At 39.6% G+C, this 24,538-nt stretch overlaps 1 protein-coding gene across 1 annotated transcript; it reads left to right on the top strand.

The window, feature by feature from the left end:
* Positions 1-691: 691 nt before the first annotated feature.
* LOC126821474 (zinc finger CCHC domain-containing protein 12-like) lies at positions 692-10,597 on the top strand (the record flags this gene model as incomplete). Its single annotated transcript, XM_050549920.1, is given in 3 exon segments — positions 692-931; positions 8,547-8,810; positions 10,586-10,597. Coding segments are annotated over 3 exon segments (516 nt in total), but the record flags the coding sequence as incomplete, so codon positions are not given.
* Positions 10,598-24,538: the final 13,941 nt, after the last annotated feature.

Below are 24,538 nucleotides of genomic sequence, written 5' to 3'. Positions count from 1 at the left end.
AAAAATATGTAAGTACTTGTTTGCTATTTAAGTTACTCTAAACATTCATAGTGTTATAACATATATTATTTTGTCTAGTTTTTGACATCATTAATTTATTTTTGCAGTTACATCTGAATCAGTTCAAGTTTTTGATAATTAAGATTAAGATTTCAGATTTAAGTCTGCACGGTCTGCACTTTACACTTGCATCACAGGGTAACAAAAGGCTGAAAGAGAGGTTAGTTGTGTTTGCTGTATTTTTACATTTACATTTGGCACTGCGTTGGCTCATTGTTTTTTTCAGGTTGTAGCGATGACAATTTATTTGATTCTTTGACAATTCTTTAAATACAGTATTATTCATGTTTACTAGTATATTTAATATTGGCATACTAATATTAACCTTACTTATCTGTAGCTTTCGTAATATCCAAATTAGTTTAAACAATCATAAAATGGCATCCGGTGGTAAACTAGATGACATTGAAGAACAAGAAATTCAGCATATGATTGAAACACTTCGTGAAAGTCAATATGTAGTATTAACTAATTTAAGAAGCATAGGCGACCTCCGCAATTTTTAGAAAGTACTCCCAAGACGAATGTTAATCCGTCTCGGTTACACCGTTTTCAAGAACTACTTTCACGATCTCAGCCTTTCCCCGGTACCGCAAAATCTTCGTCGCCAGAAAGAACTATCAATCCAAATAGAAATGTAACCGGTATTCCTTATAACGAAGCCCCTAAATTACCCATGTTTTCAGGTGATGAACCTCCTCAAAAGGGTGACACAACGTTTGATGTTTGGCGGTTCGAAGTAGCATGTATTATATCCGACGAATCTATTTCAGAGCACAGCAGTTTGTTAGCAATCCGTCGGTCATTACGCGGCACTGCGCGACAAATTCTTATACCGTTAGGTGAAGCGGCTACTGCTAATCGATACATTGTTTGGAAATGTTAGCTCTAATGAATCCATCATGCAAAAGTCCTACACGGAGACGTATGTTATGTATTCACATACATTTTATTATGTGTTGGCCTATAAAAGTGGTATGGCCTTATTAATACGAAATCGAGGTTGAGGAAAGATAACTCTCGAGTCTGGAGTTTGTTTTTCTCGCTGTTGTCGTTGAATCGCTTGAATAAGATGTGATTGTGATTTTGCTGTAAATAACTTATGTCTTTGTGTGGTTCTCAGAATACAATTAATGGAGACGATTTTGTGTATTAACTTGTTTGTTCTACCACCTTTGTGTTACACCCCCAAATACACAATATGGTGGAGATGCTAAAACTTGATGCTGACTGCTGTTTTGAATGCTAAATTTCTCAATGAAACCACGTGTTTTTTGGTGTTGTCATTTCCTAACTTTGAAGGCCAACCACCAAGTCATCCTGTTTATAATATTGTTAGAGTACCTGCCAATCGTTTGCTTGTTTCCCTACCTGTGTAAATATGTCAACCACACCGATGTACCACTATTCGAATTTTAAAGATTTTGAACAGACACCTCCGCTTACAACGGGGCCACCATTACTGACTCCTGTTCGCTCAACTCAACACACTCAACACATTGATAACCAAGTACCAATTCCCTCTAGCTTACCAACAAAACTTCATGGCACCCGTATGGTTTCCACCTTTTCCGGTGAAGAAAACCCAACATATTCTTTAGAAGAGTTTGACTCGTTTTGTTTACTTGAGGGACTCACATATCGACAGAAACTTGCTGCTTTCCATTTACAGCTGAGAGGTCCAGCCCGTATTTGGTATTTACATTTACCTCCTGCTCTTAAACTTTCTTGGCAGTCCTTTGAGAAGGTGTTTACTTCCACATATACAGCCCAGGTCAATTTTGCCGATTCCATAGTTTTCCACCAGCCTTTTTATTTACTACCCAACCAGTCAATAGATCAATACCAAAGTTTTTTGATTGAGAAGTCAGCCAATTTGCACAAGAATGATCAAGAACTTATGTCAAAGTTTATATCGGGCTTACCTCCTAAATTAGCTTTTTTTGTAAGAGCCGGAACACCTACAACACTTGAACATGCCTACAATGCTGCTAAGATGGGTGAAGCCTATGGCTACCGGGACAGTTTTGCCAATTCTCAGCTGCCACCAGGCCATATTCAACCAAACGTCATACCGCCTCACATACCAATTCCTGATTTTTCTCAGCCACCTCCCACCAGTACCGGTAACAGCGATAACAGTTATCAGTGTTTACAGCAACAAATTAATGATTTGACAAATCTCATACAACGTTCTCAGCCATTTCAAGGCCCTCACCAATTCCAACACCCAACGCATTATACCAATGTACAGCAACCAACCAATACTTACCCACCATCATCTAGAGTTTGTTATACTTGTCACGGTGTTGGCCATTTCGCCCACAACTGTAACATAATGGATCAATCCGCCCGGATCTCCGCTGTTCTACGTGTCAACAATTCGGTCATTCCGCTAATTGTTGTAAACTTCAAAAGCAGCCGGGAAACTTGTTCCGCTCAAGGGCTCTAGAGCACAACCTCTTGAGCTCTGCCAATCTACAGCTTCAAGTTCCAGTGCTTCCCAAGTAAACCATTTTAAATATCTACCACTGAAATTTAAAAGTGTAGGCCTACCAGTGACCATAGCTGGATTGTTGGACTCGGGCTGTTCTGTCAATATTATTTCTTCTCATCTATTCACCAAGTTACCAGTTACCAGTAAATCTACACTTACTACAACCGAAACCCATCAACTTACATTAGCCAATGATCACAAGGTAAAAGTACTCAGTAGTACTTATTTAACATTTTGATCAAAGTGTGGTTTTCACAGAAACATTTTATTTTATGAAATGAAATGAAATGAAATGGAGTTTAACGACCTACTGTTCTGCTCCTAACCTGGGCTAATGAAGACGGGCATACGCCATACAGTGTGCTATGAGGGAAATTTTGCCCGGACAGCGGCACTACGGCCTACTCTTATATCGAATTCCAACTGCCAAGGGATCTTTTACGTGCACGCCAATGTGTACACGGGACCTCGGTTTTTCGTCCCATCCGAACGACTAGACAGCTTTCCTTGTCAGTCCCTCCGTCCTGCATCACTGACAAGGGAGAACCACGCTGGAAAATCTGGATGAACTTTCTCGGCCAATGTAGGGATCGAACACCCGACCTCCTGGCTAGCGAGCTAGCGTCTTACCCACTTAGCCACGTGATCCCCTTTATTTTATGTGTAAGAAACTTTGTCACAACCAATCATATTAGTTACTACATTTATGGTTTCGGCTAGAATTAAATTAGATTTTGGTGCTCTTTCCAGTCAATCTAACTCACATAAACTGAAATGTGCCAAAACTCTTGTTTTACCAAGCAATACAGAAACTGTTATTTGGGGCAAAGTGCCACAACATTTGTCGTATGGTATTCAAGGCATGTGTACTCCTCATCAACAATTGTCCCGAAAGAATGTTTTAGGATCTCGAAGTGTGTGCCTAGTGTCGTCAAATCGAACAGTTTCTCTCAAAGTACTCAACTTAACCAGTCACCCCATAACCCTTTTTAAAGGATGTGCATTAGCTGACTTTAACATATTCGATGACTCCTTCAAAATCACACCTATTCTTTCTACTGATCCTGCTTCACCTCATGTTCATGAATCAACAAATAACACACCACCTTTTGTTAATAATATTAATGATTCACATCCCAATTTTTTTGACAGTCTCAACTTGTCCAATACCACAGTCAGCCCTGATGAATTACCTGTCTTAATGGATTGTTTGTACTCATATAAAGATATTTTCATTACTTCCGAAAATTCTGATTTAGGACTTACCTCAATTGTTGAACATCAGATCCATTTGAACCCTGATGCAAAACCAAAACATCAGCGACCTTATCGCTTACCACCTGATAAGAAGGAAGTATTACGCCATCAATTAGCTGAGCTTGTCAAGCAGGGTATTATATGTCAAGTTAGTAATACGGATCATCTACCTATAACAAGTCCTATAGTATTGGTTTCGAAGCGAAATGTTGATAAATCTCAATACCCTATTGGTTCAAAAGAAGCTAGTTTATTACAATATCGTTTTTGTGTTGACTTTCGTTACCTCAACTCTCAGACACAAGATTTCAACTATACTATCCCAGATTTGCAAAAACTAACAGAATCATTTACTACTACAACATCTAATTATATAACATCTATTGACTTAAGTAGTGGATTTTTTCAAATGCCATTGTCTGCAGAGTCCACTAATTATACAGCATTTTCAACTTGCTTTGGAACGTATAAATTTTTACCTCTTCCTATGGGCCTCAAAACCTCACCAAATTCTTTTCAGCTTATGATGGACAAAATTTTACACGGTTTGACATTTAATTCTGTGTTATGCTACCTTGATGATATCCTTATTTATAGCTCAACATTCGATCAAAATATCAAGGATATACAAGCTGTTTTTGATCGATTACGTACAGCTGGCTTAAGACTTAATCCGAAAAAATGTGCTTTTGCTCAACAAAAGTGTAAATATTTGGGACATGACATATCTGCTGCCGGCATAAGCCCACCCAACGATCATGTGAAGATTATTCAAGATTATCCTACTCCTAAAACTCCCAAAGAGTTGCGCAGATTTCTCGGAATGTTAAATTGGTTTAGGAAATTCATTCCCAATTATAGTGCTCTTGCTACTCCTTTACACAGTTTATTAAAGAACAACGTGTCTTATAATTGGGACGAATCGCATCAATCAGCGGTTGATAAATTAAAAGAGACATTGTTAAATTCCAAAGTATTAGCTTTTCCTCGCTATGACCTACCATTTTATTTAAGTGTCGACACTTCCAGTCTTGGTATCGGTTATATGCTATATCAAATCCATCCAGAGTCAGAGTTTCAGGACAAGTTAGATGACAAACAACGAACACGAGTTATTAAATTTGGCTCGAAAAGCCTTTCGAAATGGCAGCAATCATATGGTCCTACTAAACTGGAACTTTTGGGCATGACCTCAAGCATTTTGGATTGTGCTCCCTATTTACGAGGTCGTCATTTCACAGTAGAATGTGATCATCAAGCATTACGGCCATTATTTCAAAAATCTCTTCGTGGTGCCATCTATGATCGGTGGTTAACCATTCTTCAGCAACTTAACTTTAATATTAAATATAAACCAGCAGCACAGATGACTGTTCCTGATGCTTTGTCCCGTTGTTTCGATAAAACTGTTAAACATTCCGATCATGTCAGTCCATCTGAGGATGACCCTTATTTTCCATATATTCCAGAAGCTGTTCCTAAAATAACTTTGCCCGGTGGTGTAGATTTTCCAAATTTGTTTTGTGCGGATTCAAATGCTGAATGTAATCGTGTTTTTGTGTATTATACTGATCAAGACCCATTATATGATGCTGACACAGAAGATTGTGATATTGATGAATTTTTAGTTAATAATGTGCCTTCCAATTGTGCACAATGTGCTGCAGTACATAATCCATGTATTCCTTCAGACACTTGTGAAACTAGTGATAATCTAACTCATTTCATGCCGTCCACTACCGACTGTTGTGATACTAACTTTAGTGATTATATGCCTGTCAGCTCACCTGATACCGCACCTATTGATTCTATATCAGTTGAGAGTATATTATTAATGAAATATTTTAATTTTAGTCTTTCAGCTATGGCTGAATTACAATACAGTGATCCATTTTTAAAGCATATTATAAATTATCTTGTTAAAAATGTTTTGCCTGATTCTCAGTCTCAATCTAGACGATTAATTGTTGAAGCCAAAGATTATATGGTTTTTAAAAATGTTTTATTTCATTCTAGAACTGCACTATCTAAACGTTCCAAAACTTTAAATTGTTATCAACTTGTTGTGCCTTATGTCTTAGTTCAAGAACTTTTACTTTTATACCATGATTCTCCTTTAGGTGGTCATGGGGGGATACAGGATACTGTTGACCGTATTAAAGAGTCTTATTATTTTCCCAAAATGAGCACCCTTGTCTCTGACTATGTTAAGTCTTGTCATGCTTGTCAAAGTAGAAAGTTAACTAAAGCGCACACCAAAACAGCCATTGTTGCATATCCTACACCACATGCTCCATTTGAAGTTTGGGAAGTAGATCTTTATGGGCCTTTACCTAAAACCCCTAAAGGAGATTGTTATGTATTCACCGCTGTTGATATGTTCAGTAAGTTTTTAGTTTGTTATCCAATTGCTAATACTGATTCCATAACTGTTAGTTCAGCACTCTTTAATTTATTTTCTAACTATGGTGTTTGCCATACGTTAATAAGTGATAAAGGTAGAGAATTTATTTCTAAATGTACATCTGAAGTTTGTAAACTTTTGTCAATACCTCAACAATTTACTCCTAGCTTTATGCATCACTGTTTAGGAGCTTGTGAACGCTTACACAGAACTTTGGCTGAGAGGTTAACTCCTTATGTGTCAAAAAGTCCTTGTTCCTGGATTGATATGTTACCTGCAGTTGTTTTTTCCATGAATAATTGTGTTAATTCATCTTTGGGGTTTTCACCTTTTGAAATCATTTATTCCATGCGTCCAAAATTTCCTTTAGCTAATTTTTCAGATAGTTCTAGAGAAACTATACCAAGTGATATTAACCCTTTAAACATTGTTGTTGGTGATTATATTTATTTAAATGTCTCTCCTAAAGGTCCTGGTCAGAAATTGCAAAATAAATATTCAGGCCCTTATGTTATTTATACTATTTGTAGTGACCATATAGTAGATATTAAAGATCCAAGTTCTTCTAAACTTATTCATAATGTCCATTGTGATCGTCTTAAATTGGCTTATATCAGGTCACGTAACCCTTCTCCTTATTTTCCTGGGAGTGTTATCACAAACATTAATCAGACTGTACCAGAGCAGTCAGACTCTGATTTACCCAGTGAGAGTATTTTACAGCCTAACCAAACTTTTAGTCAGCCCATTACTACAGATGGGTTACCTACACCTTGTAAAGACTCTCATAATATTCAACGTGACTCTTCAAGTCCCACTATGTGTAATTCACGAATCCCTGTTCCAATAAAAGACATTCAACCCTCCCAAAGTGGTGTTCGTAGAAGTGTGCGTTCCAGACGTAAACCTATTAGATTTCGTGATGCAGCAGTGGACTGTAGTAGTATTTCACATAATAGTGACTCTGATGGCGGTTTCCATAAAATCCAACGTGTGTTAGGTCAACGCCTTAAAGGGGATAAACCAGAATATCTTGTTCAAATTCGTGGTGAACCAGCAGATCAGGCTTTTTGGGTCTCAGACTCTAAGTTAGACCATCGTGCCAAATTATCAATTCACATGAAACCCCCACCATTCATTTAGTGATAAACATGTGTATATTTACTCATATTGTTTTACTTCTGTATGTAGATCATATGCACGACTTTTTTTATGCAGTGTTATGTTATATTCTTATATGTCTATGATTATTTTCTATAGTTGCCTATACATGTAGGCCTATATATACTGTGCATGTAAGACACTATTACTTATATCCCGGTTGGATATGCTTTCAGTCTATTTTATTTAATTTTTGTAAATGTTATTATTGCAATACATGTAGTAATGTTTATTGTCTTACATGGCATGTTATCTTATTCATCCATTTATCTCATTATACCTAACTTCATATGTCCATTTTCTTGTTGTTTTCCCACACAATATGTAACTCATGCAGGTGTTCAAGAATATACATGTATATATTTTAATGTCCTTGCTATGAAGGATATTTTTAAGGGCATTGTTGCCAATATTGTCCACTTTTATTATCCTCTTTGTATTTTGTTTGAACTGTTTACATTTATCGGTCTTTCTTTTGTCATGTATAGTACTCTTGATTATGTTTCAAGATACTAATAGTCTCAACACAAATCTTTCATCATCGGATTTTAAACAAAATTATTTTGTTTTTTTGCCGGCGGGGATGTTATGTATTCACATACATTTTATTATGTGTTGGCCTATTAAAGTGGTATGGCGTTATTAATACGAAATCGAGGTTGAGGAAAGATAACTCTCGAGTCAGGAGTTTGTTTTTCTCGCTGTTGTCGTTGAATCGCGCGAATAAGATGTGATTGTCATTTTGCTGTAAATAACTTATGTCTTTGTGTGGTTCTCAGAATACAGGGGGGTTGGATGGCTGAATGGTTAGCGTGCGCGCGCTGTATCATAAAGTCTGTCATTGAGTCGACTGGCGTGGTTTCGAATCCCCGGTTGTACGTGACAAGGAGTAGGGTCGCCTGTCCAACCTCGTGGGTTTTCTCCGGGTCCTCCGGTTTCCTCCCACTGCTAAAGACCCCTATGCGCAAGCAAATTATTGAAGTAAAATTAAAACCATATGTTAGTCCCGAAATGACCTAGTTTGTGTCGAGTGGACGTTAAACCCCATTTCTCTCTCTCTCTCCCTCTCTCTCTCTCTCTCAGAATACAATTAATGGAGACGATTTTGTGTATTAACTTGTTTGTTCTACCACCTTTGTGTTACACCCCCAAATACACAATACGTAGAAAGAAGGCGAATCGGTGACTTCATTTGGGTGTAGATTAGAGAGTCTTTTACAAATTGCTAAAGGACATGTAGGTATTGCTGCTAAAGATGATATGCTCTGGTCTAAATTATGGACAGGTTTACGTAATGAGGCATTGAAAAGTCAAACCCGACATAAATATGACACTGCTCGATGTTATGACGATCTGTTGCGCGAAATACGGTCTGTGGACTAGGAATTAAATACTAATGATAGAAATAAATATGTTAAGATTCAACCTAAGGTTCATCATAATCCTGTACAAGTACCCCAAAATGACAAAATTGATAAGCTTTCCGAACAGATGGAAGTTTTAATGAAGAAATTCCGACAACTTGAGAATAAAGTAGATTCTTTTCAAAAGTCTGATGATGCGCGTAACGATAATTCTGCTGCGATTAATCCAAATTTTCGTGGAGGTATTATAAGGAATTATCGTGGTACTTCTAGGCCTGGGAGTTACCATGGTAACAGTAATCAAGAGTATCGCGGTGGTGTCGGGCGCGGCACTTACCGTGGTTATCGAGGTTCCTCTTCCTATAGTAGACCTGGATATCAACGGTTTAATACTCACCCAAAAGCTTAACCTCCTCTGTGGAAGGGCAGACGGAGCGAGGTATATTGCCTAGCCTTACAAATTTGTTTAGAAACAGATTAATCGGGAAATCCAATGTTGGTGTTATTACCATTTGTGGAATTGAAATAGATGCATTGATTGATAGTGGTTCGATGATAACGTGCATATCTGAGAAATTTTATAGATCTTTAAATCCTCAGCCATTACTAAGAAATATTTCGGTTTCGAATTAAATGTATATACCGTTGGTGGAAATGAACTTCCGTTTATAGGATATATCGAAGCGTCTATTAATATATCGTTTTTATCAGAAGAAAACTTTTATGTTCCGGTTTTACAGTAATGACTATACAAGCAATCGCAAGGCGACCTAATAATATTACAACTGCTGTTACAGAGCTTACTGATACGACACAGTCTGGACATTTTATTGTTTGGCTCGCTAAAGTTGAAGTCTCGTGTTCAATCACTGCGTTGGCCGAGAAAGCTCATCGGAAACTTTCCGGTGTGATTCTTCTTTACAGTGGTACAGGGCCGAGGGCCTGGCAGGGGATAACGCATAGTCTTTTGGATGGGACGAAAAATCGAAGTTCTGTGTACATATTAGCGAGCACGTAAACGGCCCTATACAGTAGGAATTCAGTATAATAGTAAGCCGTAGCGCCACTATCCGGGCAAATTTCCCTCACTGTATAGCGTATGCCCGTCTTAATTAGCCCAGTCAGAGCGGAACAGTAGGACGTTAACACAATTTCATTTCATTCAATTTTCCTCCTTTTCTGCACCAATCGGGCTATTGAAGATAGTCGTACGCTATGCAGAGTGCTATGACGGAAATTGTCAATGGACCGTGGCATTTTTCATCGAAATTCAACAGTGAAGGGTTTTTTTATTAGTAGGGGAGCCAGCTGGCCGTTATTCCTAAACTCGCGGACAAAATTGGCACTATGCCTAACGGAGGCACCATCATGGCCGATGATCAGTATGGGAATTCTTAAGTTGCACGTCCCCTGGGTTTAGGGGCTGTACGCCCCCGAAATCGCGGAAAAAGTCGATTTAATTCACATTTTTGCGGACAAAGTTAATCTTTTCTACATTTGTTCACGTTGCTAATGCAAACTTGAAAAGTGCCCGTCAGAACAAAAAATCCCCTGGCTTCTAGCTTCAAAACGCCCCCTAGTGACAGGAGTACGTAGGTTTATTTCAAAATATGACGGACAACTTTTATTCCTTTTTCTGCTGATAGGGTATGGTCCCAAAGTTCCTACTCCAGAACGGGTTCCAAGCTGAACAAATTACAAAATCCCGGTAGAATTAGTAGAAGACTGATTTGTTTCAAGTATGACGGACAAAATTCTTCTTTCGTGAGAATGGTGCCAAAATTGACCTATAAATATAAAGTGCCCTCCTGAAGAGAACATCATCTGGTTTCTGTATTTCAGAACGTCCACTAGACCTGTTTATTTCAAATATGACCGACAACTTTGGTTCCTTTTTCATCTCATAGGGTATGGTCCCAAAGTAATTCTAACACAGAGATCATTGCTACGATAGATGCGGAACGAAGATTTCAAGAAATGGAAGTGAAAAAAGGAAAACACGAGTTATGCTTCTATAAAACTGACTGAAGTAACGAGGGTATTTTGGTCAAAAATCATATCGTTTTCGTGACAAAATCAGACTTTAACACTAGATGGATAGCCGAAGGGAAGGTCATAAGTCATGCATAATTTTGCAGTGATCAGACCATGATTATTAGGTTCTGTATTTAGGAGCAGATCATCGTATAGATTTATGGGCTGCCATGACTATCATAAACTTGATATATCTGTTATCCATATTCTCATGTAAGAACCACAAGAAAAAATATTTTTAAGTGTTCATGGAGAGGCATGTAATATCTGGCAGTGTCCTTGTTTAGGAGACCATCATGCTTTCCATATTGAATTCCCCGAAGGGAAAGATGGCATAGATCACAACAGGTTTCATGGCACTCCAGACAATCCAGGATAATTCTGACTGCACATGCCAACCTCCGGCATGTACTTATGTTCGAGTAGAAATGTTCATTTACTTAGATTTTAACCTACCTTCCTATGTTCTTAGTTTTGGGACACCATTTTTGTAATGATGTTTTTGGCCTATATATGTCATCTTCTCCTTCAGTAGATTTCAATATGTAATGTATGTTGTCTCCTGATTTTCAATAACTCTCCACTGATCGTCTTCTAAATACAGATGGGAATAAGCGCGATCTAATTCCTAAAATTTGTTTGACCAAAATAACCTTTTTGGCGTGTTCAAGTAACCAACCATGGAATAAAAGGTGATAATCAGCGGGCACTTTAAGATAGTCGACAGTGAAGAGACGCACCCGTCGAACAATGCCATACTTAACATCTATATATATATATGTAGATATGCAATTCTAACCTTCCATCCATTGTTAATTTGAAAGATATAGCAGTAATCAATTTTAGCATGTGTAGTCATGCTGATCATGTGTGTATGGCTCAATGCCACTGGATCATCTACAATCCCCCCGTCCTTAAAACGTTTACACGCGCTAACATGTACATCCCTCAGAAACACTTCAATTTCTTCAAACCACGGGCGACGTAACTGTTCGTAATCGGTTGTCCTGTTCTCCACGGAATATTTCCTGTCACGACAACGTACTGGAGATGCTGCTGCGCCCCCCCTACCCCCCCCCCCACCACCACACCGCAGCTATTGACAACGTAGTGATCTTTTACCCGAGAACTGAAATATGTTTCATTTCATTACTATATCATATTCATATAAGATTTATTCTGTGTAAATTTCATTGAACATTCGTGAAACTTGTCCTTTGGTTAAGTCGAACGTGGTCTAAAACAGGCGCTTTAGATCATAAGGTATGTCATAGAGTTAAGTGGCTAGGTTTCCATTACAAGCCTATATTATAGGTATCTAGTGTTATCTGTCCATTCTCACAGATTTTCTATTTTCGCGCATGCGAATTATTGAAATAAAACTGCATCATATGTTAGTCCCAAAATTACTTAGTTTGTCTCGAGTGGACATTAAACCTTATTTCTCTCTCAAGTCAAAATCATCCTTGATGACGACTTAATGAAATATATAAACTTAAATTGGTCAAGATGACCAAACATATGCATCACCTTCGTCCCAAAATGAACTAGTTTGTGTCCACTGGACGTTTAACCCACTTTATTTTCTCCCCCTCAAGTTTGAATCATCCTTGCTAATGATTAATTGGAATATTTCAAATTTGTAAAGATGTCCATATATATTCTTCATCTGGGGGGGGGGGGGGCATACTATATACCGGAAAAGACCGGAAAACAACCGGAAAACACCATTTTATACTAAATATCGGAAAACACCGGAAAAACACTAAATGCCGGAAAACAACCTAAATACCGGAAAACACCATAAATAGGTTTCCCGGAGCCTGGTCCTCTGTGTGCGGTTTGGACCAAGTGAACGCCGATGAAGGAAGGTCAAGGTCATTACGATGTTCGTTTTACAAATAGCCCCCCCCCCCCCCCCCCAAAAAAAAAAAACCAAAACAAATCCGATTTTTTTTCTACAAAATTTTGTTGATGCCTATTATGTTTTGAATGTTTTAAAAGACGCAATCTGTCTACCTCCATCATTGACCATATTTTATTTTGTATGTTAATTTTAGTTTTCAGTAAATTTCAGTGTTTCAGTAGATTAAACACTGCCCTCGGAGGGCCCCATTATATGCCAGTTGCGCCGGTCTCCTGATTCTTACTAGTAACGCTGGCATCAGGGTGGTACGAATTAGTGGAAGGCACGATTAGGCCAACTCCTCCCTAGGTAACAAAAAATCGCATCATAAAACAGCAAGTATCATCAAAAGCGAGTTAATAAATCTCTGAATAGTTCGAGTTGATGTTCCAGGTTTAACCGCTATGTGTCCTAATCACCAAACGAAATGGATGCCACGCAATTCTCGGACAGGCTGTAATCTGAAAAGTGTCTATCCTTTCCAAGAGCTATCCATCTCGTTGGAAGGGCTAAAAATCTACTTGTTTCTGAGCTTACTTTCATTCCAGGGTCAAATATAATCACTTGAACCATAATAATATTCAACATATTCCATCATATTCCAAGGGCCGCACACAGGATTTTTTTCTGGATTACTTTTCGAGCTTTTTCCCCAACTCGTTGACCAGTTTTCCTTGAGAAAACCCCAACTTTCGCCCAATTGTACATGAGAAAACTACATATTCTATCTTACTGCATTGACGGGAAGTGGTAAGCTTGACGTCTGTGAAAAGGGTTGATCGATAAATTTTCAAGGAAGCAATTGTTGTTTTTGTTTGTGAAATAGAACCTCAGGCAACCAATTTGTTTTATGTACTACTATCGTAATAAAACATTACTATGTTAACCACTTCCTGGTGGCTGAAGACTTACACCGAATGCGTATTCGGAAAAAAATGTCCCCGAGAAAATGTTTTTTCCGACAATCGATATTCGAGATGTCTTCTTTTGCACAAATTATGCTGCACTGTGTAAGAACTTGCATCCTTTGATCTGAAGATTGTAGATGGAAAAGTATCATTTGCACTATTTCAAAGTAAACCTGCATTTTCGTATATCATCCCGTAATTTGTGATTAATGACAATGACTGTGGAAATAATATGGGTTGAGGAACAGAAGATCTATGTTCGTCACGTGACTGGACAATTTAACACCCCCGTCCCACCCTGACGATGATCCCTTCTCGGAGACATTTTTTTCCGAATACGCATTCGGTGTAAGTCTTCAGCCACCAGGAAGTGGTTAACATAGTAATGTTTTATTACGATAGTAGTACATGAAACAAATTGGTTGCCTGAGATTCTCGGGGGGAAAGTAGCCTTATCGGCTAGAGTCCTCTATTTCACAAACAAAAACAACAATTGCTTCCTTGAAAATTTATCGATCAACCCTTTTCACAGACGTCCAGCTTACCACTTCCCGTCAATGCAGTAAGATAGAATATGTAGTTTTCTCATGGACAATTGGGCGAAAGTTGGGGTTTTCTCAAGGAAAACTGGTCAACAAGTTGGGGAAAAAAGCTCGAAAAGTAATCCAGAAAAAAATCCTGTGTGCGGCCCTCGGAATATGATGGAATATGTTGAATATTATTATGATTCAAGTGATTATATTTGACCCTGGAATGAAAGTAAGCTCAGAAACAAGTAGATTTTTAGCCCTTCCAACGAGATGGATAGCTCTTGGAAAGGATAGACACTTTTCAGATTACAGCCTGTCCGAGAATTGCGTGGCATCCATTGCGTTTGGTGATTATAGGACACATAGCGGTTAAACCTGGAACTTCAACTCGAACTATTCAGAGATTTATTAACTCGCTTTTGATGATACTTGCTGTTTTATGATGCGATTTTTTGTTACCTAGGGAGGAGTTGGCCTAGTCGTGCCTTCCACTAATTCGAACCAGGAGACCGGCGCAACCGGCATATAATGGGGCCCTCCAAGGGCAGTGTTTAATCTAATGAAATACTGAAACACTGAAATCTACTGAAATTTACTGAAAACTAAAAGTAAAATACAAAATAAAATATAGTCAATGATGGAGGTAGACTGATTGTGTCTTTTAAAACATTCAAAACATAATAGGCATCAACAAAGTTTTAGAGAAAAAAAATCGGAAATTTTTATATTTTTGGGGGGGGGGGGGGGCGGGGCTATTTGTAAAATGAACATCGTAATGACCTTGACCTTCCTTCATCGGCGCTCACTTGGTCCAAAACCGCACACAGAGGACCAGGCTCCAGGTTACCTATTTAGGGTGTTTTCCGGTATTTAGGATGTTTTCCGGTATTTATTGTTTTTCCGGTGTTTTCCGATATTCAGTATAAAATGGTATTTTCCGGTTGTTTTCCGGTTGTTTTCCGGTGTTTTCCTGTGTTTTCCGGTATATAGTATGGCCCGAAAAATTCGATTTTCTGTTTTGTGACAAAAAATTTTTTCGTCAAAAAAATTTTGTAGAAAAAAAAATCGGATTTTTTTTTTTGGGGGGGGGGGGCGGCTATTTGTAAAACGAACATCGTAATGACCTTGACCTTCCTTCATCGGCGCTCACTTGGTCCAAAACCGCACACAGAGGACCAGGCTCCGGGTTACCAATTTAGGGTGTTTTCCGGTATTCAGTATAAAATGGTGTTTTCCGGTTGTTTTCCGGTGTTTACCGGTATATAGTATTGCCGTATTAATAATGAAACTAAACGATTTCACACCTTTGTCGCAAACAGAAAAGCATCTATAAGAGATGGTTCAGATCCCTCCGATTGGTTCTACGTCGACACAAAACTGAATCCAAGTGACCAAAGTTCAATAGGCCTCACAGCTAATGAATTAATCAAGAATCAGAGTTGGATACTGGGGCCGGGTTTCCTGTATTTACCAGAAAAGGAATGGTCGCGACAGCCTGATGTACAGGATAATATTTCCTCAGACGACCCAGAGGTAAAAATAGGGACGAAATGTAATTTAGTTGTTGGAAATGATATAGACATTGTAAACACGATATTCAATAGATTATCCTCATGGTTTCGCCTTAAGAGATGTATAGCTTACATTTTAAGATACAAGAAGAATTTAATGACAAAGTGTAGAAGTAAGATAGCGGGAGACAATCCAGCGACTTCGAAGAATACCAATTTCCAACCCTTGACAGTAGAGGAAATCATTTCTGCTGAACTGGAGATTTTGAAGTATATCCAGAAAGAAAGTTTTTATGAAGAATTTATAGCCTTAAGTCAAAATCAGCACGGAAATGTAAAGAAATCCAGTAATATTCGTAAATTGGATCCATTATTCTCCGACGGGCTTATCAGAGTTGGTGGAAGACTGAGGCAGGCTACAATGTCGTTTGAATACAAACACCCTATTATTTTAAAAAATAATCAATATATTAGAACTTTGATTATTCGTAACTTTCATCATTTGTCAGGACATTCTGGTAGAGAATATGAAATTGCAATGATCAGGAAGACATTTTATATTTATTAAAGTCAACTCGACTGTTAGAAGTATTTTATCCAAATGTATAAGTTGCCGCAAGAGACAGGCTAAACCAATTCAACAGAAATTCACAGACCTTCCCGAAGACAGAGTAACTTCAGAAAAACCACCATTCACCTTTGTTGGTATTGGTTTCTTTGGACCTTTTCTAATAAAAGGAGGAAGAAGCCAGTTGAAGAGGTATGGATGTATATTCACGTGTCTTGCTGTACGTGCTGTACACATTGAAGTTACTCATTCCGTAGACACCGATTCGTTTATTAATGCATTACGCAGATTTATTGCCAGAAGAGGAGTACCTTCTGAAATCCGAACAGACAATGGAACCAATTTTGTTGGTGGAAATCGCGAACTTAAATCTGCAATTGATAATTGGAATCAGAAAAGTATTAATGATTTATTACTACAGAAATCCGTCAAGTGGATTTTCAATACCCCAGCTGCTTCACATCACGGTGGTGTATGGAAGAGGTACTGTAAGAACGGTTCTCAACGCACTAATGACAAAACAGATATTAGACGACGAAGGCCTATATCTATTTTTAACGGTAGACCTATTACTCCTGTATCAGACGATGTCCAAGATATGGAAGCTCTTACACCAAATCACCTTCTTTTATTAAGATCAGAGCCAACACTTTCTCTGGGTGTTTTTATTAAACAGGACCTTTACTCACGTAAACGTTGGAGACAGGTGCAATTTATGGCCGATTTGTTTTGGAAACGCTGGAGAAGAGAGTACTTGCCGCTATTACAAATCAGACAGAGATTTATTAATCCAAACGAACATTTGAAAATCAATCAATGACATGGTTTTATTGGTGGATGATAGTTTACCCCGTGTAGTTTGGCCCTTAGCGCGTGTTATCGCTGTTATGCCGGAAAAAGATGGACTGATACGTTCCGTTATGGTCAAGACTAAAACAACTGTTTTAGAAAGCCCCGTTACCAAATGTGTTTTGCTTGAATCTTCGACAGACTAAAACTATAAAACTTAAAGTAACAGTTCAATTTAAAGTGACAATTTAAAAGTGGTTTATTGACATTTTGATTTGAGATTCTATATATCATTTTATTCATACATTATAAATATTGTATGTATTAGTTTAAATGTTTCACATTAATGTTCCACATTTAAAGGGGTCGGGTATGTAGGCACAGCCTTAATGTTAAACTGTATGATTCAGGGGAGATAACTCTTTGTTGTCTTTTGGTAGGAAGATTATCATGAGCTTGTAACTGGAAAACCTGGACTGAGCACATGGGTTTTGAGCAGCCATATGACCCCTAGTCTCTTGCCTAAGATGCCTTCATTCATCACCATGTTTTATCTATATCATATTTCAATCCAAGATTGGGAACGTTCAACATATTCGTAAGTTCGATGTGATACTGTCAGACATTATATGTCTAAATATGGCCAGGTTATGTATCTGTAGTATTAAGTAAGATTTCACTTCATAACAGTGCATGTGTGATGTGATGACCTAGGTTCCCTGGCTTTGTATCGGCTGGTTCTGTCCCGAAATGACTCTCCTTTTTTATATTTTGTTTGTAATAAGCTTTACTCTTCTCGTCATATACTATTCAAAAAAAGTAGGGGATATTTGATTTTTAAGTGTTATTAAAGTCACCTAATGAAACTGACGAAGAAACAAATGACAAAATGAAATGAAGTTCACATTCATCGATTTATTCCAAATGATCGTTAGACTAAGTAAGGCACAGACTGACCATTATAAGGGTAAAATGATACCCGGGGTCAAACAGCAAAGTTACCACAGCATCACAACCAAGTCAGTAACGGGTAAATCCTCCTCTGTTTGCCAAACAAGCATTGATCCGACGTGGCATACTCCTAATGAGACGTCTAAGGTCATTTTGGTCCAGATTGTCCCATTCCTGTTGCAACGCAGCAGCAAGTTCTTGGACATTGGCAGGACGTTGTTGACGTTGATGTAACCTCTGTCCAAGCATGTCCCAGACATGCTCGATGGGGGAGAGGTCGGGACTCAGTGCTGGCCAAGGTAATGTGTTGATGTTCTGTTGTTGGAGGTAACCTGTAACGATCCTGGCCCCGTGACATCTTGCGTTGTCATCCTGGAAGATGAAACGGCGGCCATGACGTCGTGCGAACGGCACAACATGGACTGCCAAGATGTTGTCCCGGTAGTACTGGCCTGTAACACGCCCTGCAACAACATGTAAAGCCGTTCTTCCAGCAACAGTGATGCCTCCCCACACCATACCAGAACAACCCCCAAATCGATCATGTCTGATGACGTTAACGTCTTGGAAGCGCTCGTTTCGACGACGCCACACCCTCCTACGTCTGTCCAAAAAATCAACAGTGAACCTTGACTCATCTGAAAACATCACATTGCTCCAGCGTCGATTATCCCAGTGTTGACGATCCCTACACCAACGACGTCTTGCCTGAATGTGATGATCTCTCAAACAAGGGATCACGCGAGGACGTCGGGCGCGAAGGTGACCCCTATGCAGTCGATTCCGAATCGTCTGGCCACTCACTCTCACACCAGTGTCTGTTTGAAGACGAGCGCTGATCTGATTTGCTGTGATGACACGATTTCTCAAGGCCAAGGTACGGATAAATCGATCCTGGGCTTGAGTTGTCGCCCTTGGTCGACCTGAGCGTGGTCTGTCCTGTACAGATTGTGTATCACGGTACCTGGACCATAGCCTGCTTATGACAGACTGAGAAACATTCATTGTCCGCGCCACAACCGCCTGTGTTGTGCCGATCTGTAGCATGCCAAGGGCACGTAACCTTTCATTTTGGGTAAGCCGACGCATATCAAAATTAGTTTTCTGGTCACTAGCACAATTAAACTGATGTTTCCACCCTGGAAATCAATGCCACAATGACTGTAACATTCAAAGTCAGAGTCGTACAAATCTTGGGTTGGACCCCCATGATGATCCCAAGCATCACCTGCATTCCATGCGGTAGCTATTGGTGCGTTTGGGCGTCACATGTAACTGGAAATGTTTCTTCTGTTAGGTTCTATAGTGACTTTTTTCGTAGTCATTTGCATATTTTAGTATTATGCCCCCAAAATCAAATATCCCCTACTTTTTTTGAATAGTATATTATCATGCAATAATTCATAAAAAGGCTATAAGTTTAAATACATTTATTCCATTGTGTACATCTACTTATACAAACATTGTTGTTTTTTGCAGAAACAGTTCTTAGTTCTTAATATATCAGTTCTTAATACAGTTATTTCTTACTACGTACAATTAGTTCTTTAGTACTTATACAATTTACTGCAAGTGAAAGAAGGACTCGTTTGAATTCCCCCTCCCTAACTGCCCTGTAACTATAAAGATTGGCGGTTACAAATAATTCAACACTATTTTCAAGTAGAATTAACCGATTAAATATAAACGCGGTCAGTGCATGTTCGAATCTCGTAATGGCTGATCAGTTGCCTATTGCAGGTTTTATGTTATCTAGAATATTGATTAAACATTAATTAGCTTATCCAGACCATAATCAACTCTCGATATCAGCACTAGCCTGCGATATTTATTGGATTAGGATCCGATTTGCTGCTCAACTTTCATTCATGATTTAATCATGAAATGGGTAGTCGAGACTATGTTTTTTATCGGATCGACTTTAGTAATGATGATTGAGGCTAGGCCGAAAATTCAATCGCTACAATCTCGGTTCAGAGTGGATCAATTTGAAAGAAATTTACATTACCTAGTTTTTAACTATTATTGTGGGAATTGTAAGCTCTTTAACTAATCTCCCATAACGTATCTTTAAGGGGATCATATCTTAACACTTTTCCATTTTCTTGAAAATGCAAGCTGTGAATTATTAATTAAGCATATCGAGAGTTGATTATGGTTTGGATAAACTAATCGAGAGTTCGATGCCAACGCTAGCCTGCGATATTTATGGGATTAGGATCCGATTTAATCATGAAATGGATAATCGAGAATATGTTTTTATCGTACCGACTTTAGTAATGATGATCGAGGCTAGGTCGAATATTCAATCGCTAAAATCCCGGTTCAGAGTGGGTCAATTTGACTGAAATTTTTTAGCAAATTCCCTTTACATTATCTAGTTTTTAACTATTAAATCCATGACAACTCAGACCAAGGACTACTGGTACCAAGACCACTCAGACCAATAGAAGACCACTCAGGCCAAGGCAGAAGACCTCTGTGGTAAAAACTGTGTCACCATTGAGGTGAAATACCATGCGCAGTACTTTAGAAATATACCCAAGACAAAAAAGAGAACTGTCTCTCGTAGGCTTAATAGTGCAAGTGCGGTCTCTCGATCGACGTTGGCGGGGCGGTGGGCATTGGAGGGCGGTCCAGAGGGTTCGCGGCTCGCCGTGGCGGCACTCTTCTCCGCCCATCTTGAAACACGGACCAAGGAGTCTAACGTGAGCGCGAGTCATCGGGAAAACACTCCCTTTGGCGAAGTGAAAGCGACGTGGTCCGATCCTCTCTCGGGCGAGCGAGGCGCAGGACCGGCCAGTCGATGGTTCTTGCGACGACAGAAATGTCGGTGGAGGTCCTAAGTGGTTCTGACGCGCAAATCGATCACGATATTTGGGTTTAGGGGCGAAAGACTAATCGAACAATCTAGTAGCTGGTTCCCTCCGAAGTTTCCCCCAGGATAGCTGGCGCTCATCGCGACAGTTTTTTGTCCGGTAAAGCGAATGACTAGAGCAGTCCGTGCCGAACGGGTGTGGAGCTATTATCAAACTTTTAACGGGCGACGAGGGGTTTCTTCAGCTCGATCTGGGAGGCTGGTCCCACAGAAATGTACGTGTGCCAAGTAGACCACTTTTGGTAAGTCTGGGATGAACCAAATGCCGGGCTAAGACGTCCGATCGTCCCGCTCAGCAGAAACAACCAAAGGCGTACATCGGTAAAGACAGCAGGACGGTGACCATGGAAGTTGGTACCCGCCAATGAGTGTGTAATAACTCAACTGCCGAATTGGTGGGCCCTGAATATGATGGCGCTGTAGCGTGCAGTCTACACCCGGCCGTCTCGGCAAATTCTTTCCGACCCGCAGGGGGAACGGACCGAAGCCGGGACGAGTAGGAGGGTCGCAGCGCCGAAGTCTTAGACGCGAGTCTGGGCGTTCCGGCCGCGGGTACCGATCTTGGTGGTAGTAGCAAATATTCGAGCGAGAACAGCGAAGGCCGAAGTGGAGAAGGGTTCCGCGTTGCTAATTCGATGGACCGCGGGTTAGTCGGTGCTAAGACCTGGGAGAAATCCTACGGTCTGGCACCGGGCCTAAAGGTAAACGGATTAGTATTCCCGTACCCGAAGCCGAAGCACAAGCGGCGATGCAAGGAAGGTCTGAAACTCGGATAGCTAACACCGGTGGATGCATAGTGTGTAGAACCTATCTCTAAGTATTGACTAACTGGCCTATGTGTTAGTATATCCACCAAGGATGTAGAAAAGCTTAATTGTGGTTACTTTTCATGGAAACTCGTGAGCAATATACGTGTTGTCAGTAGTCGCTTAAACCTGTCGGTATTTGAACCGTACGTCAGTATTCCTATAAATGGTCAGTAATAATCATAATGTGACTATTTAAGTTAATTGCTTAGTATTCCTTACTTGTGCCAGTATGTAAAAATAACGTGACTAATTAAACAAACGTGAGTTTATTTGACCATATCACTAGTCAGGCTAGTGCGGGAGAAATTGAGAATAGTTTATGGTTTATTGACATTTTGATTTGAGATTCTATATATCATTTTATTCATACATTATAAATATTGTATGTATTAGTTTAAATGTTTCACATTAATGTTCCACATTTAAAGGAGTCGGGTATGTAGGCACAGCCTTAATGTTAAACTGTATGATTCAGGGGAGATAACTCTTTGTTGTCTTTTGGTAGGAAGATTATCATGAGCTTGTAACTGGAAAACCTGGACTGAGCACATGGGTTTTGAGCAGCCATATGACCCCTAGTCTCTTGCCTAAGATGCCTTCATTCATCACCATGTTTTATCTATATCATATTTCAATCCAAGATTGGGAACGTTCAACATATTCGTAAGTTCGATGTGATACTGTCAGACATTATATGTCTAAATATGGCCAGGTTATGTATCTGTAGTATTAAGTAAGATTTCACTTCATAACAGTGCATGTGTGATGTGACTCTCCTTTTTTATATTTTGTTTGTAATAAGCTTTACTCTTCTCGTCATATACTATTCAAAAAAAGTAGGGGATATTTGATTTTTAAGTGTTATTAAAGTCACCTAATGAAACTGACGAAGAAACAAATGACAAAATGAAATGAAGTTCACATTCATCGATTTATTCCAAATGATCGTTAGACTAAGTAAGGCACAGACTGACCATTATAAGGGTAAAATGATACCCGGGGTCAAACAGCAAAGTTACCACAGCATCACAACCAAGTCAGTAACGGGTAAATCCTCCTCTGTTTGCCAAACAAGCATTGATCCGACGTGGCATACTCCTAATGAGACGTCTAAGGTCATTTTGGTCCAGATTGTCCCATTCCTGTTGCAACGCAGCAGCAAGTTCTTGGACATTGGCAGGACGTTGTTGACGTTGATGTAACCTCTGTCCAAGCATGTCCCAGACATGCTCGATGGGGGAGAGGTCGGGACTCAGTGCTGGCCAAGGTAATGTGGTGATGTTCTGTTGTTGGAGGTAACCTGTAACGATCCTGGCCCCGTGACATCTTGCGTTGTCACCCTGGAAGATGAAACGGCGGCCATGACGTCGTGCGAACGGCACAACATGGACTGCCAAGATGTTGTCCCGGTAGTACTGGCCTGTAACACGCCCTGCAACAACATGTAAAGCCGTTCTTCCAGCAACAGTGATGCCTCCCCACACCATACCAGAACCACCCCCAAATCGATCATGTCTGATGACGTTAACGTCTTGGAAGCGCTCGTTTCGACGACGCCACACCCTCCTACGTCTGTCCAAAAAATCAACAGTGAACCTTGACTCATCTGAAAACATCACATTGCTCCAGCGTCGATTATCCCAGTGTTGACGATCCCTACACCAACGACGTCTTGCCTGAATGTGATGATCTCTCAAACAAGGGATCACGCGAGGACGTCGGGCGCGAAGGTGACCCCTATGCAGTCGATTCCGAATCGTCTGGCCACTCACTCTCACACCAGTGTCTGTTTGAAGACGAGCGCTGATCTGATTTGCTGTGATGACACGATTTCTCAAGGCCAAGGTACGGATAAATCGATCCTGGGCTTGAGTTGTCGCCCTTGGTCGACCTGAGCGTGGTCTGTCCTGTACAGATTGTGTATCACGGTACCTGGACCATAGCCTGCTTATGACAGACTGAGAAACATTCATTGTCCGCGCCACAACCGCCTGTGTTGTGCCGATCTGTAGCATGCCAAGGGCACGTAACCTTTCATTTTGGGTAAGCCGACGCATATCAAAATTAGTTTTCTGGTCACTAGCACAATTAAACTGATGTTTCCACCCTGGAAATCAATGCCACAATGACTGTAACATTCAAAGTCAGAGTCGTACAAATCTTGGGTTGGACCCCCATGATGATCCCAAGCATCACCTGCATTCCATGCGGTAGCTATTGGTGCGTTTGGGCGTCACATGTAACTGGAAATGTTTCTTCTGTTAGGTTCTATAGTGACTTTTTTCGTAGTCATTTGCATATTTTAGTATTATGCCCCCAAAATCAAATATCCCCTACTTTTTTTGAATAGTATATTATCATGCAATAATTCATAAAAAGGCTATAAGTTTAAATACATTTATTCCATTGTGTACATCTACTTATACAAACATTGTTGTTTTTTGCAGAAACAGTTCTTAGTTCTTAATATATCAGTTCTTAATACAGTTATTTCTTACTACGTACAATTAGTTCTTTAGTACTTATACAATTTACTGCAAGTGAAAGAAGGACTCGTTTGAATTCCCCCTACCTAACTGCCCTGTAACTATAAAGATTGGCGGTTACAAATAATTCAACAATATTTTCAAGTAGAATTAACCGATTAAATATAAACGCGGTCAGTGCATGTTCGAATCTCGTAATGGCTGATCAGTTGCCTATTGCAGGTTTTATGTTATCTAGAATATTGATTAAACATTAATTAGCTTATCCAGACCACAATCAACTCTCGATATCAGCACTAGCCTGCGATATTTATTGGATTAGGATCCGATTTGCTGCTCAACTTTCATTCATGATTTAATCATGAAATGGGTAGTCGAGACTATGTTTTTTATCGGATCGACTTTAGTAATGATGATTGAGGCTA

This window comes from Patella vulgata, chromosome 5 (genome assembly GCF_932274485.2).
Source record: "Patella vulgata chromosome 5, xgPatVulg1.2, whole genome shotgun sequence".
NCBI classification, from domain to species: domain Eukaryota; kingdom Metazoa; phylum Mollusca; class Gastropoda; family Patellidae; genus Patella; species Patella vulgata.
Note: the sequence above shows the minus strand (reverse complement) of the source record. Positions and strands in the feature narration are given on the sequence as shown.